The sequence below is a fragment of the Myotis myotis genome, unplaced genomic scaffold (genome assembly GCF_014108235.1).
Source record: "Myotis myotis isolate mMyoMyo1 unplaced genomic scaffold, mMyoMyo1.p scaffold_m19_p_20, whole genome shotgun sequence".
Lineage (NCBI taxonomy): Eukaryota > Metazoa > Chordata > Mammalia > Chiroptera > Vespertilionidae > Myotis > Myotis myotis.
In genome coordinates, this window is record NW_023416325.1 from 19370608 (window position 1) to 19387973 (window position 17366).

The window sequence follows — 17366 nt, forward strand, 5'->3', positions numbered from 1 at the left end:
CGCTATCTTTTATTTTAGCCATTCTGACAGGTGTCTCATGGTTTACTTTGCTTTACTAGCTAGTGATGTTGACGGTCTTCACATGTGCTTGTTTGTTATCTGTATATCTTCTTTGGTGAATCGCCTGTTTTTGTAAATAAAGTTTTATTGGAACACAATCACACCCATTCATTTACCATGTATCATCTATGTTTGCTTTTATACTGTAACAGCAGAATTGAGCACTTGTGACAGGAACGGTATGGCTGAAAGCCTAAAATATTTACTATCTTGCCCTTAACAGGGACATTTTGCCAATCCCTGCCATAGACGCAGTATGATTTCTTTCTTGAGACTGGGCACAAAGTATGCAAACAAAATCAGGGTTTTCTTGGCGAGGGAGAAGGAGCCAATGAGGTATCTGGGCACTAGAGAAGGTCTCCCAGTCTCCCAGTGGTGCTCAGAGACGTTCATTGCGGCATTGTTTGAAGTAACCCAAAGTAGGAAGCAACAAAAATATCTCTCAAGAGCAGAGTGCATAAACAGAATGTGGTATATTTGTACTATGGAATACTGCAGTGATTTTCAACCCTTTCCATCTCGTGGCACACATAAACTAATCATTAAAATTCTGCAGCACATCAAAAATACTTTTTTACCAATCTGATAAAAAGGTATAATTTTCCTACATTTACAAAAATAGAATAATTACCTACCCTTTTTGCTCCAAAGTGACTTTTAAAAAATCAGGTGCCTATACTTATATGTAAGGATGTCTGGTGCCAAGAATTAACCAATTAGCCCTGGCCAGGTGGCTCAGTCCATTGGAGTGTTGTCTCATGCACCAAAAAGGTTTCAGGTTCAACTCCTGGTCAGGACACATACCAAGGTTTTAGATTCGATCCGGTTGGGCGCGTATGGGAGGCAACTGATCGATGTTTGTCTCCCTCTCTCTCTCCCTTCCCCATTCTCTCTCAAAGTTAAAAAAAAAAATCTTTGAGTGAGGATTAAAAAAAAAAAGAATTAACCAATCAGACGTAACCTTATGATGCAATGTGACCAATAAGATGAAACTCTATTATATGACTTACATATGTATGGTTCAAGACAGAGCATTTATATAAGATAGCTATTGTTAGCCGAAACCAGTTTGGCTCAGTGGATAGAGCGTCGGCCTGCAGACTGAAAGGTCCCAGGTTCGATTCCGGTCAAGGGCATGTACCTGGGTTGCGGGCACATCCCCAGTAGGAGATGTGCAGGAGGCAGCTGATCGATGTTTCTCTCTCATCGATGTTTCTCTCTATCTATCTCCCTTCCTCTCTGTAAAAAATCAATAAAATATATATTTTTAAAAAGATAGCTATTGTTATGTTGGCTGTTGTCATTTTTTAACTTGACAACCTAAGGGAAAAGAGGTCAGTGCCTTGGACTAAATAGTCAGGTGTGCATATTTTAAAAATTCTTGCAGCACACTGGTTGAAAATTACTGGATACCGTAAAGAATTGCAGGGCATGAATTAGATTCAGAGATAGATATATATTTTAAAACGTAATCTTGCCTTGGCCAGTGTGTTAGCAAGGTATTTATATATTTTCTTCATCCATTTACTTTTAGTCTATATGTGTCTTTTTTTTTTTTTTTAAGTAACCATATTCCTCCAACGAAGGGTAGAACTCATCTTGAAAATGGGAATTCTTTTTTTTAAATATATATTTTATTGTTTGTTGTTTTTTTAAAGAGAGGAACGGAGAGGGATAGAGAGCCAGAAACATCGATGAGAGAGAAACATCGATCAGCTGCCTCCTGCACACTCCCCACTGGGGATGTGCCCGCAATCAAGATACATGCCCTTGACCGGAATCGAACCTGGGACCCTTGAGTCCGCAGGTCGACGCTCTATCCACTGAGCCAAACCGGTTAGGGCTATATGTGTCTTTATATTTAAAGTGGACAACATATATTTGGGTCTTATTTTTTGATCCACTCTGACAATCCCTGTCTTTTAATTTGGTGCATTTAGACCATTGATGTTGAAAGTGATTATTGATAGAGTTGGATCAATATCTATGGTCTATGTTATTTTCTATTTGTTGCCTTTGTTCTTTGTTCCTATTTCTTGTCTGCCACTCTTTTTCTGCCTTTTGCGGTTCTAATTGATTATGTTTCCGTTTTATCTCCTTTTTTAGTATACCAGTTATACGTCTTTTTAGACTTTTTTTTAGTGGTTGCCTTAGAGTTTCCAATATACATATACAACTAATCCAAGTCCACTTTCAAATAACAGCATACAACTTCACTGGTAGTGTGAGTACCTTATAATAATAAAATAATCCTAGTGCCTCCCTTCCAACACACACATACACATAAGGTAGATATACATAAGCATACAATGGAATACATTGTCACTATTATTTTGAACAATTGATAACAAGGGGCGCTGGTTCCTTCGGTGGTTTCCGCTGATGGGTTTCCGCTCCAGTGAGCCAGGACTGACTATGTTCACCTGTCTGTTCCTCCCATCTTGACAGCAGTAGTTTGCCCAGTTTCCTCAACTCTTACAGGTTCCAGAAGAGTTGTTGATTTTTCAGTGTGTCCAGCTTTTTATATGTTAGGATGGAGTGGAGACTTCCAAGCCGCCTACATGGGGAACCGGAAGTCAACTTAAAGATCTTAACCCAGTCTGGAGAAGGAGGAAGGCAGGGAAGGCTTCTTGAAGGAGGTGACCTCTAAATGTAACCAAGCAGGAGTTCCGCAGGTACAGGTGAGAAGGAATGATATAGATTCAAGGGAGAGCATGAGAGATGATTAGAGCTTAGAGGTGAGGAGGGAAAGTGTTGAGAGATCAGGCTATCGAGGTGGGCTAGGGACAGACATCAGGTCTTACATGGCATTGACCTTGAAGATATCTAGTGAAAACAGACATTGAGAGTCACAACACTGACCCATCCCCAAAGAACTCGGGCGCGTTACAGGCATCGTGACTTCATCCTCACAACGGCTCCTGTGATGTCCGTCTGCAAAGTGCTTGAGGTAATTCTGCGTGGCTTAGGGCACTTTGCTGCTATTAAATGCCCATATAAATGGCAACTTATTGGCTCCAACGTTTGATTTCCTATTTTTCTTTCCATTTGTGTGTCACCTGTAATTAGAGTTCCAAAGCGCTCAGGCCACCAAAGTGCTCAGAGTGATTTTTCTATTGAAACAGAAAGAAGAGGAGACACTTTGCAGATTGCGAAGTGGAAAAGACCAAGCAACTCTCTCTATCTCCTGCATGGGCACTTATGTTGATTTATGAGACCTACAATGACATCCCTCATTTCTTTCTTAAAGGGGTGGATTCATCTTTCTCTCTGCTACGTGTGTGTGTGTGTGTGTGTTTCTGCCTCTCCTTATTACTGGCAGCCTCATCAGCAACACATATTTATTGAGCATCTATTATGTGTGGACACAAACTCAGAAATACCTCTCCCCTATCTTAGCTTCATCATTTGGGGATTAAGTTGTTCATTCATTCAACCAACAATTATTGAGCACATCCTAGCAACCAGGCTCTGTGCTAGGGGCTTGAGAACACAGGATGAACACGGCTGGTCTGTGGAGGTTACATTTCAGCTGGGAGCTGAAGGGTGAGGGGGGCAGCAGCATTGGGGAATCATTCAGGAAAAGTGTTCTAGGAAGAGGGAAGTGTGTGCAAAGGCCCTGAAATGGAAAAGGGCTGAGCTTCTTAAGACCACAGATTGGTTTGAACGGGAAGGTGTAAAACACACGCTGACACCTCACAGGTCAAGTGGCACAGCCCCGTTGCACAAACAGGATGGCAGTTCCTGAAATCATTAAACGTGATTTAAAATGATTTAACTCACATTATTCTCCTGCGCTGGTGTTCGCCACACATTAGTGATCCCCAATGACGTGTGATTCTCCAGTTCTGCTCACAAGAGCTAAGGGGGTATCTTTTTTTTAAAATATATTGTATTGATTTTTTACAGAGAGGAAGAGAGAGGGATAGAGAGTTAGAAACATTGATGAGAGAGAAACATCGATCAGCCGCCTGCTAAGGGGGTATCTTAATGTAAGTTGAAGGCGGTTTTGTCCTAACTCATGGGTTGTTCAAGAAAGGACTCCTATTGGGTTTGAAGGCTATTGAATGCAACTTAGGCTTTTTTGTTGTTGTTAATCCTCATCCGAGGATTTTTTCCATTGATTTTTTTTAGAGTGTGGAAAGGGGAGGGGGGCAGAGAGAGAAAAACATCGATGTTATCAATGTCAAGAGAGATACATGGATTGGTTGCCTCCCCCCGTGCATCCCCACCATGGCCGGGGATCCAGGATCAACCTGCAACCCAGGTATGTGCCCTTGGCTGGGAATAGAACCTGTGACCATTTGGTGAGCAGGCTGGTGCTCTAACCACTGAACCCACCACCCAGGGCCCAACTTATGCTTTTAATAAAAACGCTTTTCTTTTAAAAAGTGGAATTTGTTGCTAATAATAAAAATAATGATACTGAATTTTAGAAGATCTGGACTAAGATCCAAGAGTTGGGTGGAGCTGAGTATCGGTTTCCCGCTCCAGATGGGCAGCCAGGAGCCACCATCCAGACCTGGCCCACTTGCCTCATTTTTGTGTCCTGGAGTCCCCTGGAGGCATTTGGGTCCGTGCTCACTGTAGGCTCTCTGCAGTAGGCTGATTAATGGCTTACAAAGACAGCCAGGTCTTAATCCCTGGAACCTGTGGAGGCTACCTTAAATGATCAACAAGCCTTTGCAGGTGTGACTGAATGAAGGCCCAAGACATGCTGCAAGTACCGTGGATTATCCAGGTGGGCCCAAGTCACAAGCGGCCTTACAGGATGGAGGCAGAGGGAGATTTGGAGAGAGAGATCTGAGAAGGTCCTGTGATGACTGACATCCTTTTAAAGCAGTGGTTCTCAACCTTGGCTGCACATTAGAATCACCTGGCAATCCTTTTAAAATCCTGATTTCTGGGCCTCATTCCCCCAGAAATCAGGATTTTAAAAAGATTCCCAGGTGATTCTAATGTGTAGCTTGAGAACCACTCTTCTAAAGTTAATCCCTCCATCCACACGCCTGGCCTTATTTTATTACCTTGTTTTATTTATTTATTTTTTGTACCACTTACTACTAACTCCAGCATTCATATTCACTAGTTGGATGAATTAAATGTGATTCCCACCCCCTTGAATGCAAACCCCAAGATGGGAGGGATTTTTGGGGGGGTAAGGGTTGGAGGAGCAGATTTAAATGCTGAATTCTTAGCGCCTGGCATATAATAGCTGCCCGTTGGATGTCCGAATGAAGAAACAGTGCTTGACGCAAAGTCTGCGCTTGGCGGAAGCCACAAGCGGGAAAGTCGACAAGCATCAGGTTCAAGTCACTGACCTCGGCCTGGGGCGCCACAAGCCCCTGATGCAGGTGACGGCGTGAGGGGCGCGGCGGGGGCGGGGTCGCCCACCCGGAACCCGAGTGCAGCCGGCTGCGGTTTCCGGCCGCGGCGGACACTTCCGGCGGAGGGACTGTCCCGTGGCACCCGGCACGGCGGAGGACGACACGGAAGGCCGGCGGCGCGGGCCATGGACAACCACGGCCTGGACGAGTTCCGCCGGCGCTGGCAGGAGGAGCTGGCGCAGGCCCAGGCGCTGAGGAAGCGGCGGCGGCCCGAGGCTGCCGAGCGGCGGCCGCGGCGGCCCGAGGTGGCCCCCGGGCGCGGCGAGCAGGCCTCGGGGTACCTGGCGCTGGCGCAGGGGTTGCTGGAGGGCGCGAGCCGGCCCCCGGCGGCGCGGGCGACCAGGGCCGAGAGGCAGGACGCGGCGAGCCGTTCCCGCTCCCCCCCAGCCCGTGACGCGGCCGGAGGCGCGGAGCAGCTGGTGGACCAGCTCATCCGAGACCTGGTGAGTGGCCGCCGCCTCCTGGCGAGGCCAGCCCCGGCCCCACCCCCGGTGCAACCCCCCAGAGTGTTGGAAAGTAACTCCGTGTGTCCCCAGTGTGGGGAGAAAAACGAGTAAGGTGGCACACGCCTCCGTGCGTGCATAGAGTGTCTCCGGAAGCACTGGCTCCCAACTGGGGCGACTTGGTCCCCCATTTGGCCGTGTTTGCGGACAGTTTTGGATGCCAGACGGGAGTATGGAGGGGCGTTGCTGCGGGCAGAGGCCAGGGATGCTCTGGAGCATCCTACACCGCACAGAACAGCCCTCCCGCCCCACAGTATCTGGCCCAAAGTGTCAGTAAAGCTAAGACCGAGACACCCTGCTTTAGAGGGATCCCTAAACTTTTAACAAGGCCGCCTGTAGGGAAGAGGACCAGGACAGGGATAGGCGGGGGTGTTGACTGGTCTCTACATGCTGCTTGCACTGTTCAAGCTTTTCTAACTGCACATGTATTACTTGGACAGTAATGAAAGCAGGAGAAAGGAAGAATCCTGCGGGGACTCTCGTTAGTACGGAGGCTTTTATCATTTTGTTGGGCATGGATCTGTCTGTGAAACTGGAGGAAGATGGGGATCCTTACATCCCCTTCTCCTCCCCCCCCCCAAAAAAAAAGCCCCCTTCACAGAGTTGGGATAAACAGGATCACCTGAAACATATCCACGGTTAAGGGAACAAGGCAGCAGGTTTTTAATGCTTCTTTTAAAGAAAGGCTCTGCAGCTTCCCATTGGCAGTGGTCCTGTTATTGGCAAGTGGATTTGATGAATGATGGCTTAATGTTTAACGTGTTATGTAGTTATATTCAAATACTGTTAGTAGCTGTGAGTTTTCACCAGGTGTCTGGTCCTGTGCTCTGCTTTATCGCTAAGGCTAGAAATAACCTTCTTTGTGTATGTTATTAACCTTCTCATTTAATGCGACAGTCCTGGCACATATGGAAATGCATGCTGGCATCATACCTGCTCCTGTAGAAAATGGGTCGTCACTGAAGTCTGACAGTTACAGAAAGAAAATCAGTGCCTTGGGAAAGTGGTTTAGCCCCTGATAAGGTGCTCAGGTCAGTCCAGGTCTGTGCAGCAGTTCTCTCCATGGAAGTACAGTGGGGCCTTGACTTACGAGTGTCCCAACTAACGAGTTTTTCAAGATATGAGCCGTCTCTCGTCTGATTTTTTGCTTTGAGTTGCGAGCTAAAATTCGGGTTACGAGCCAGCTTCAGATACCCCACCGCTAGTTGGCGCAGCGAACGTCACAGTGAACGCCACAACATCAGCCCAGCATCACGTGTCTCACTCGTTCACTTTTGATTTGACATACGAGTAATTTGAGTTATGAGCTCCATCACGGAACGAATTAAACTCGTAAGTCAAGGCCCCGCTGTACATAGATTTGTAGGCTGAGGCAAGAGCAGCCCATGGAAGCAGAAATAAACTGGATAGGGGAGGCTAGGGGACTGTCTAGGGCGGGGGGATAAAATGGACACATATGTAATACCCTTTGTAATATTTTAAGCAATAAAAAAAAAAATGCATTTGAAAAGCTAAAAAAAAAAAAAGAAATAAACTGGAAAGCGGATTACTGGGACCAAGGCACACTTTGTCCTCCCGGCTGAATGTGACAGTGTCTTCAGGCTGCACAATCCTGGGTGGTAGGCAGAGTTAGTCTTTTAAAATGACAGGAACTCAAGAGGTTTTCCTGCACTTGGCCCAGGCATACCCAGCTGGTAAATTCTAGGGATTGCAGTCAGGTGCAGGTCTGTTGGGCTCTGCATTTCACCAGGTGGGAGTTTCCCAAACTTGACTTGGTACAAGAATCACCTTCGGCTTTACTAGAGTCTGGGTTCTGCAGACTGTCCATTCTCAGAGGGAAGGTGGGGGTGGGAAGAGATCAACCAAAGAACCTGTATGCCTGTATGCATAACCCATGCACGCAGATAATATGGTGGTGAAGGCCTGGGATGGGGGCGGCAGTGGGCTAGAAAGGGTCAATGGGGGGAAAAGGGACATATGTAATACTTTCAACAATAAAGATTAAAAAAATAAAATCTGGCCCCTCTCCAGACCTGCTGCCTCTCAGTGTCCAGAGAAGGGGCCCAGAAATCGGCTGTTGGAATGATCAGGCAAGCTTTGAGAGATTGTCTGCCATACAACTTCCTTTGGTTTGAGGTCTGGATTCTCGAGGCTTTTCGGCCCTAACACTAGTGAGGGGTAGGCATTGATACCAAAAACAGTGGAGTCCTAACTGAAGTATTCTAGAAATGGGAGGGGCTTGCCTACTGGAGGATGCAAGGGGCACATCAGAAGCTAAGTTTCATAGGTAGTTGGTGAAGGCCTGCCCTGGAGCCAGTGTGTGACCTCTGCTCCCTTCAGAACCACCACAGTAGGTCCTGCCAGCCTCTACAGTGTAGTGCACTATGGTGAGCAGCAGCCAGCCTTTGGGGTACCTCTAATTTTATTTTCAGTATTTTGCAATCATCAGTAACACTGCTATAAATAAAGTAATAATTCGTTGTTGGTGCTTAGATGCTGTCTCCTTGGTACTGTCTCAAAGGTATAGAGACCTCATTATCTTCTTCAGTTCTCCCAATAACCCTCTCCAGTGGCCATTGTTAGCCCCATTTGGCAGATGAGCATGAGTAAGGTAATTGATTTTTTAAAAATTCTTTATTGTTTAAAGTATTACATGAGTCTCCTTTTCCCCCCCATTGACCTCCCCTGCCACCCCCTCCGCCAAACACAAGCCCTCACCCCCCTACTGCCCGTGTCCATTCATTTTGCTCATATGCATGCATACAAGACCTTTGGTTGATCTCTTACCCCCTCACCCCCCGCCTTCCCTCATAGGTTGTACAGTCTGTTCGATGCTTCTATGTCTCTGGTTCTATTTTTGTTCATCAGTTTATGTTCATTAATTTCCACAAATGAGTGAGATCATGTGATATGGTAATTGATTTTTTTAAAGGGGCAGTAAACCCAATATTTTAAGTCTGAGAAATGATGGTAACCTTTATAGAAAAGGCTTTGATTTGTAATTCATTGGTCGTAAGCCTCAAAGCCCACAGAGATCCGACTGGTAGGTAATACAGATGAATAAAGTGGTCTAGGTGTTGCTGATTGGGCCCTTTCCCCCTCATTCATCAGATGGTGGTTTGTTAGGCATCTTTCCCAGATTCCAGCCATATGTCTGATGATTTGTTTCATAATGGCGGTCATTCTTTTTATCACATTACATATTGTACTGTAGAGTTTGTCTTTCTGATATCCCTCAAGGAAAATACTTAATCATTTTTCTTGAAGTGTGGTCATCCTTTTGGTCTTCTTGTTCCACTTTTTAAAGTTTTTTTTTTTTTTTTTAAATCAAACCCTTTATCGACGTGTACGGATCATAAATGTACAGCTTGGTGAATTTCCAAGAGTATATATCCATGCAAACAGCACCCAGGTTACAGAACAGTATTACCAGCTTGTCAGAACCCCATCTGTGCTCTTGCACAACGAGGCGTGTACCCAAGGGTCACCACCACGCGACTCCTAACACCTGCTTTTAGTTTTGTCTGTTTTTGAACTAGAAGTAGAATCATGCAGCACGTACGCTCTTGTGTCCGGGTTCTCATGCACAGCATCGTGTATGAGATTTATCCCTATGGATACGCCACACTTTATTCCACTGTTGATGATAACTAGTTTGTTAGTGGCCAGTTTGAGACTCTCAGGAATAGTGCTGCTGGGAACATTTTCTACATCTTTTGGGATGTATACTCTTTTTCTTGGGTTTACCCCTGGTTGTGGAACTCCTGGGTCACGAAGGATGCGTATGTTCAGCGTTAGTAGATATTGACCAACAGTTCTCCAGAGTGATTGTGCTGGTTTTCTCATTCGTGAAGGTAACTCAAGTATGTGGACCATCGTATTTCATGTTCGTCTTTGACGTAATATAACAACACCTAACCGAGACTACACAGCTTGACCTCAACATGGGTAAGATAATAGTGACAAACTGGGAAATTCATGCTGTGGCTTAGGTAAAGGTGGAGCCACTGCCCAGGTCAACTAATTGTTGCCATGTAGGAATTTGGGCCCAGTGTTGCAGTCTTCAGATTTTTGTTTTTAAATTAGGAATATTTACTTTAATGTGGACTCTGTCTGTTTTTGCTGCACAAAAAACACCCCAAACTTTGGCTTAACACTGTTTAGCTCACCATGTTGCAGAGTGGCAGTGGGCTGGGCAGGGATGGGCTCACTCATGTCTGAGGTGATCTGCTCACTTTGCTAGTGGTTGGCTCTGTGTGTGTGTTTGCGGTATGTGTCTCATCATTCAGCGGGTTGGCCCTGGGTGGGCCTTTTCATAGTTATGAGAGCCGGAGGCCGACAAGCCCCAGTGCTTTTGAAGTCCCCGCCTCGGTCATGTTTGTTATCGTCACATTGGCCAGAGCGAGCCGTGTGGCCACGCCCGGAGTCAGTGTAGAGTTAACCCACATGCCTGCAAATAGGGGGCATGAACAGAGGAGGGGTCATGAATCCAACAGTGTACCTCAAACTCCCCATTTTTAATTGCTGATAACTAATTTAAACATAACAGTTTAAGCACTAACACTGCAGGTGCAACAAAAGCTGTCTGTGGGCTAGATAGTGGTGAGGGTCTTTGCCTTGTGTCTTCCAAAGAATCTTTGCTTGATTCACAGGTAACTCCTGAGGAGGACGATTTATTTTTATTTGGGAGCTCCCCAGAAACTCACGGGCCAATCCACTTGACATGAAAGGCAAATAAAAATCTGATACCATCTCATAGCACACCTCCCTCCCTTTCCCCCAGCTTTTGGTGCACTCTGTTATATCGATGCATTCTCGTGCATTTTTGGTGCAGTCTCTTTCACCTCAAGCCTTAGTGTTATCACTAGAGTGAGAACAACTACTTCGTTAGCAGTCAGGAGTTGAGTTGCCTTTGGCTGGGTAAATGGGCATTACTGCTTCAGAGATTCATCGGGCTGGGTAAGGGACAGATCTTTGATGGACAAGCACAGCTGACATGAAAACTTAGAAATGATTCTCCTTGAGCCTTGTCTTCTCCTGTGAAGCTTTTCAAAATAGCTCTTAGAAGCCATCTTGTTTTGGGTGTGAGTTGGGAACACCTAAGTTGTCTTCTTGGTATATGGCTAAACTAGTGACAGAAATGATGCATGCCGTACTCACTTTCTCTTTCTCTCTTTTGTCTTCATTGTCCTCTCTCCATAAACTCGGGCTTCTGGAAGGTAGCGAAGCCACTGGCATCTAGTTACAAGGTGCTGCTTGCTTCTTTCACTGTGGCTGTGATTTCCAGTTGCTTGGTACCATTTTTATTTAGGTGATGTATCTGGACTCTGGCCAGTAAGCAACCAGCACCCAATTCACAGAGACTTAAAACCCCAAACCGGAATCTGTTGATTCATGTAACTGCAAATTCCAGGTGGTGGTGCTTGTTTTGGGTGCTTAGATAATGTAACCATCTCTTGGTCCTGCTCTCCTTTTATTGGCTTTATTCAAAGGCTGGCTTTTCTCTCTTTGGGATAAAATGGCTACCAGCAACTGCAGTCTTATGTTGTCAGGTTAGCAACCCAGGGGAAAAAGAGCATATAGTTTTATGCAGCAAATCATGAGCTTTAGTTCTCATTGGTCCATATCAGGTCATGTGTCCATCCTTGAGCCAATCACTGACTCCAATTGGCCAGGCTTGTACTCACTGCCTGTTCCTGAATATAAGGGTGGGGTCAGCCCCATCGAAACCATGTTGACCAAGAGTGAGAGTGGGGTGATTTCCTAAAAGAAGAGAAGAGGGAATGGGTATTGGGCAGTGGATACAAGAGATGCCCACGTTAAGTGGGTGTTTGAAGCAGTACTAGAGTATGGGAATGTATGTGTTCTCTATTCATCCAGCATACATGTATTGATCAGCTGGGTGCTGGGGAATTGGTAGTAAACAGAATAGATACTTCCTGACCTCAGAAGCCCAGTCTTGCTCCTTTTAACTAAAAGGATGACATTAATGGATGCAGGATAACTCTGGGCTCTAGATGCAGTCTGGGCTCTAGAGTCAGGCAGACATGAATTCAAATTCAGCCTCTGCTGCTGACTAGCTGTTTGACCTTGGGCAAGTGAGCTTCTTCTGCTTACGAGGATGATGCTAGTACATAACTATCTTGTACCGAGGTAATGAATAAGGCATGGGACATTCGTAGCACCAAGCCCGTTGTACAGTAAGCAGCCAGTACATTTATTCTGGTGCTGCCGTTATCATTAGTATTATAGTATTTCACTTCCTCTTGGCTAAGAGTTATCACCTTAAACCCCTGGTTCCCTGCCTCTTGGATTGGGAATCCCTGGAGGGCAGGGTCTGTTGTCTTACTCTTGTATTTCTTTCTACCTGTGGCACTTAGTGCAGTACGGACATCTGCATTTGTTGAGTTGAAATAAGAACTGCTGCTTCCTGCCCTGACCAGTTTGGCTCAGTGGATAGAGCGTCGGCCTGTGGACTGAAGGGTCCCAGGTTCGATTCCGGTCAAGGGCATGTACCTTGGTTGCGGGCACATCCCCAGTAGGGGGTGTGCAGGAGACAGCTGATTGATGTTTCTCTCTCATTGTTGTTTCTAACTCTCTATCCCTCTCCCTTCCTCTCTGTAAAAAATTAATAAAAAATATATTTAAAAAAATAAAAGAAGATAGCATCAAAATTAAAAAAAAAAAAAAAGAACTGCTTCCTATAGCAACCTTATAAAGAGGCTCTATGGGTCTTGGGAACATTCAAAGCATTCTTCAAGATAAGATTTAGGTTTTCTGGCCTGATAAAAATTTAATACTACTGGCCAATATTTATTGCTCACTATGCCAATATTTAATTCATCATCAGCCTACATCTGTTTTTTCAACAAATCAATTGGATGACTTAACTTCTGTTTTTGAATTAGAAATAAGGAAACTTTCTAGTGTGAAATGAGAAGACAAATGGAATCAAATGTAAACTCGTGAATTGTACCAGGGAAGATTTTCCTTCCTCTTTGCTATTCTTTGCCTTCCGTTTAAGGCTCAACTTGAATTCTCTCGCCTGTATGAACTTTTCCCTGATCCTTCTAGCCCAAAGTTCTCTTCCTTCTCACTTTCCCTCAACTAAAAGTTTCTGTGGTAAATGCCATTCTTTTTTTTTTTTTTTCCTTCTATGAATGAGCAGGAGTTTCTACTGAGGCACATTTTTTTTTCTTTTTCATATATATATTTTTTTATTGATTTCAGAGGAGAAGGGAGAGGGAGAGAGAGATAGAAACATAAATGATGAGAAAGAATCATTGATTGGCTGCCTCCTGCACACCTCCTACTGGAGATTGAGCCCACGACCCAGGCATGTGTCCTTGACTGGAATCGAACCCAGTACCCTTCAGTCTGCAGGCCGATGCAAAACCAGCTAGGGCTACTGAGGCACATTTTGAAATAGACTCTAGATCCTAGAACAACTTGTAACTTAGGTCATCTCTTTCTTGAAAGCTTCTGCTGCTTAAAGTAGTTGGGGCTTCATTCATTTATTCCATAAATATTCACTAAGTGGCTTCTTAGTACCAGGGGCTCCCTGTGGGTACTGAGAATACAACAGTAAACAGGGTGGGGATGGGGGTGGGGATCTGTACCCTTATAGAGCTTACATTGTAGAGTTGAAGACAGAATGAACAAATAATTGTCAGGTATTAAATGGTCTGGAGAAAAATTAAGCAGGTAGAAAGGATACAGTGTGTATGTGTTTGGGAAGAGCTGTAATTTTAAATAGTTATAGCATTTCACAGAAGAGGAGAGAGCAAGCATTCAGAGATCTGGGAAAGGGATTCTAGGCATAGAACAGTAAGTGCCAAGGTTCTCTGGTGGCCACGCTGGCTTCATGGGCCTGTGCAACCTGTGTGATCACAGAGGGCTCCAGGGTCAGAAGGGGTCTGTGCTTGTTTAATGCGTGAAATTTTTATCATTTTAAACAAGGGGCCCCACATTTTTGTTTCACAATGGTCTCCACAAATTATGTAGCGCATCCTGTTGGTAGGAATATGGTTGGAGAGGTTAGGATCCTGACTTGAGTGATATTTATTTGCATGGAATTAAACTCTGGGTTCCCAAGGTCCCATCTCCCTCTGTCCCGCCATGGAAAAGTCCAGTCTTGTCTTCACCGAAGCTAGAATTAAGGCCACTGCCCAGAGCCTCTGCTCCATACGAAAGCACAGTCCAATGCAGCATCTGGCTAGTTTAGCTTGTGTTCCCAGTTGTAGTCCATTGCATGTGGGGTCTGCATGGCTATGGGACCTGCAGCTGCTTAACCCTTTGAGTGCCAATCAATATCCTAGGAACTATGTTAAAATTGCCAAGGCATTTCTGCTGATTTTACAGCAGTTTAGGGAAAAAATTATGAATCACAAGTAAATGAAGTTACATATTCAAAAACTTAAGGAAACCTTTACTACATTGACATATTTAGCAATATCATCATCACTAATAAAAGCAGACTTAGAACTGGACGCCATTTCGAAGCTTTGATAGTGCTCCTGGCACTTTTGGTGAAAGACAGGAGGAGCGCGATCGTGCTCCCCGGCACTCTAGGGGTTAAGGCGACATGGTGGGCTAGCCCAGGATGAGTGTGGGTCAGGGAGCAAGCAAGAAACAGAAGCACAGGAGCCAACAAGCAAGAGAGTGCGAAGGAGGGCAAGGGGGCAAGAGAGCTAGAACTCTTTGTCTCGGGCTTATAACCAGGAGCTTGATCAACTACCCCTTCAGGATTTCGTGCGCTTGCAGTGGCTCTGCCACCAGCCAGTTCTCTTTTTCCAGGTTAGACTTACAGGCAAGCACCTTCCCTACATCCCCCGACTTCACTGACGTGTGCCCATCTTCACCTTTGATCCCTTTCCCCAGTGATTTGCAGGGAATGGGCCCATGGTTCCTTGTGGGGCCCAAAGCTGCAGCTTCCTGAAGCTGCCCAGCTGACCATGCTTACAGTGTCTGACCTTCCGTTTGCTCTCTTCCTATGAATATTAATAACTCGGTAATTAACGATAACATTCAGAAGTATAGAAAAAAGAAAAAAATTCTGTTAATGTCATTGCTCAGAAGCTCCTGCTTTGTGTAAGAAAACACGAATTTTGAGACAAATTTGGGATGTAAATAAATGAATGCCTATTTATCTTGACAGTGTTTCAGCCCCCCCCCCCCCCAGCACAACCAACCCAATTTTTTTTTTTCTTTAAAGGAGATACAGGTGAAACTGGAATTCATCCACTCCTGATTGAGATCGTGTGGGTCTTCTCCACTCAGCTTTTGCAGTTTGTGGGAAGTTGAGATAAATTCCTTTAGAAAACAGTCTCCTTTCAGTCACAGATTTAGCAGAAATGTTATTACATATCTATTGTTTGAACTCGAGTTGCTTGTCTCAGTTTCTTAAAACACCACCTAGAGAGAGCTTTAGTGTTCTGTTTGCCCTGGAGATATACATTGGGAACAAAACTGAAGTCCGTTTCTTCACTTTTTACTGATTTGGCTCTTAGTAATTATCCCTTCTTCTACTAAACAAGAGAAGACAGATTGAATTTCTAGCAGTAAGGCACAAAACCAATCCATTTACAGAATTAGTCTTACATTAGCACATAGGAGTACAAATCAGCCTCCCTGGGGATGGATCCATTTGCAATTTCTCTTAGCATTTTTGGAGTAAGTCCAGTAGACTTTGGGAAAATCTAGTATTCACTGACTTTGAATTAACAAAGTAACTTGACCCCTCTGTGTGGTTTTTTTTTTTTTTTTTTGGCTTGGTTGAGAAAGTATTGATTTTTATATCTGTCTATAATTTAGTGTTGTGGTTCTCAACTTTTAGTGTGCACGAGGCTCCCTGAGGAAGAGATGCTTGAGTCCACCCTTGGAAATTGGCGGCAGTAGGTCTGAGAGGCCGTGGGCATTTTTTTAACGCCACAGATAGTTTTGATGAGTAATACAGGAGAAGAGTCATCAATAGAGGTAGAGAATCAATATCTGAGCCATTAACTAATTAAAAGCCAGATTGTGTGTTACCAAAAAGATGTTTTTCTTTAAATTTGAAAGAATGTTAATATTTTGAATTTATTGCTCTTCTGTATCATAAATTGGGCCCTATATTAATATTTCCAGTGCCTTTAATCTCTTCCTTCTTGGAATATATTTTTTCTTAAATGCCAATTTATCCATTTGCATGTTTTTAAGTCAGTATAGATATAGACTTAGTTGATGTGTTCCATAACTTTTTAGATGGCTGTGTGCTTCAGAATAGCCTAGGTGGAAGTCTGATAGTATCTTTTAGTTTCCAGAGTATTTCTCTGCACATTAGTAGCAAGTAACATTCTTTGCTTATATTTATGAACTGTGGGAAGTATCAAAGCCAGAGCTTAAGACATTATGCTGCAGCTGTTAGGGTGTAGGTGGTTACAGGGCTACAGCCTCTGTCCAGGATGTGGCTCTGGTTTCTTGTCAAATTATGGTTCCTATAAAGAGTTGCATTTTCAACCACAAGGTCAAACATGCTCATAACTCAATCCTTAGTAAGGTGTTTCCCAAGTGACACGTTACTAATAATAACAAAGTGAATGATTTGCTTCACCTTGAAGCTTCTCTAGATTTTTTGTTTGTGATTTTGGTATAATTCTGTCACTCTGATTTACCTGTATTCCATTATGTCTCCTCGAGTAGAGGAGAGGGAAGTAGGTTACCTAATGTTACCAGAATTGTGCATAAGAACCCTTGGGAATGTGTGGAACACAGGCCTATCATGGATTGTGTCTCTCGCTTTGGAAAAGAAAGGTTAGATTTTTTTCTTGAAACAGGCTCTGAGGTGGAGATTTGCATGTAAATGGTCTAGTGGGTTGGCCTTTCTGAGAGGTCCAGGGGCCAGGCTTGTGTATTGTAGGTATTGGTGAGTCACTGGATGTAGACTACCCTCCAGGAGGGGATGCAGTCTTAGATGAAGCATCTTGTTTGGCCAGTGGCAATGCCTAAGAAGGACTCAGCTGCGAGCCAGCAGCAGGCAGCATTCTGGGCATCCTGGGGGGATGAGAGTTGTGGGCCCAGAGAGACAATATGAGTGACCCACTGCAGCATCCACTACAAGAGCCACTGGTAGGCTGTCTTGCCAAAAAGATTCCAAGTGCACAACATGGAACTTCAGCATTTATTCTCCTGACCTTGTGGGTCTCCATATTTTCTTAAGCTGTAGACCTTCCTTTGGTATATTGGTTTCCCTTTTTTTCCTGCCATTCCCCAAAAAGATGTTTTTCTTTTGTTGCTACCCAGTGTAGCAACAGGGTAGGTTGTTTACATAACAGTCTGGGACTTGATCTGTTTGGGATTGACCATCATTTTGGAGTTCTAAGAGCCCAGTGATTTTTTAAAAAAAGTTTCATTTTGTAATGTTGGTATTGACATTAGT

General features: G+C 44.4%; 1 protein-coding gene across 6 annotated transcripts in view; it reads left to right on the top strand.

The window, feature by feature from the left end:
• Window positions 1-5500: 5500 nt before the first annotated feature.
• Window positions 5501-17366, top strand: part of FBXW8 (F-box and WD repeat domain containing 8) — a 111219-nt gene continuing 99353 nt past the window's right edge. For 5 of the 6 annotated variants that reach the window (XR_004974760.1, XM_036353294.1, XM_036353296.1 and 2 more), the window contains exon 1: window positions 5501-5890. Coding sequence is in view for 4 of the 6 variants with exons in the window: in XM_036353294.1 (XP_036209187.1) it covers window positions 5573-5890 (318 nt within the window). In the remaining 2 variants the exon portion in view is untranslated. Of the gene's footprint in view, window positions 5891-9804; window positions 9899-17366 lie in introns of all 6 variants that reach the window. The other variant, XM_036353297.1, reaches the window with a different exon arrangement.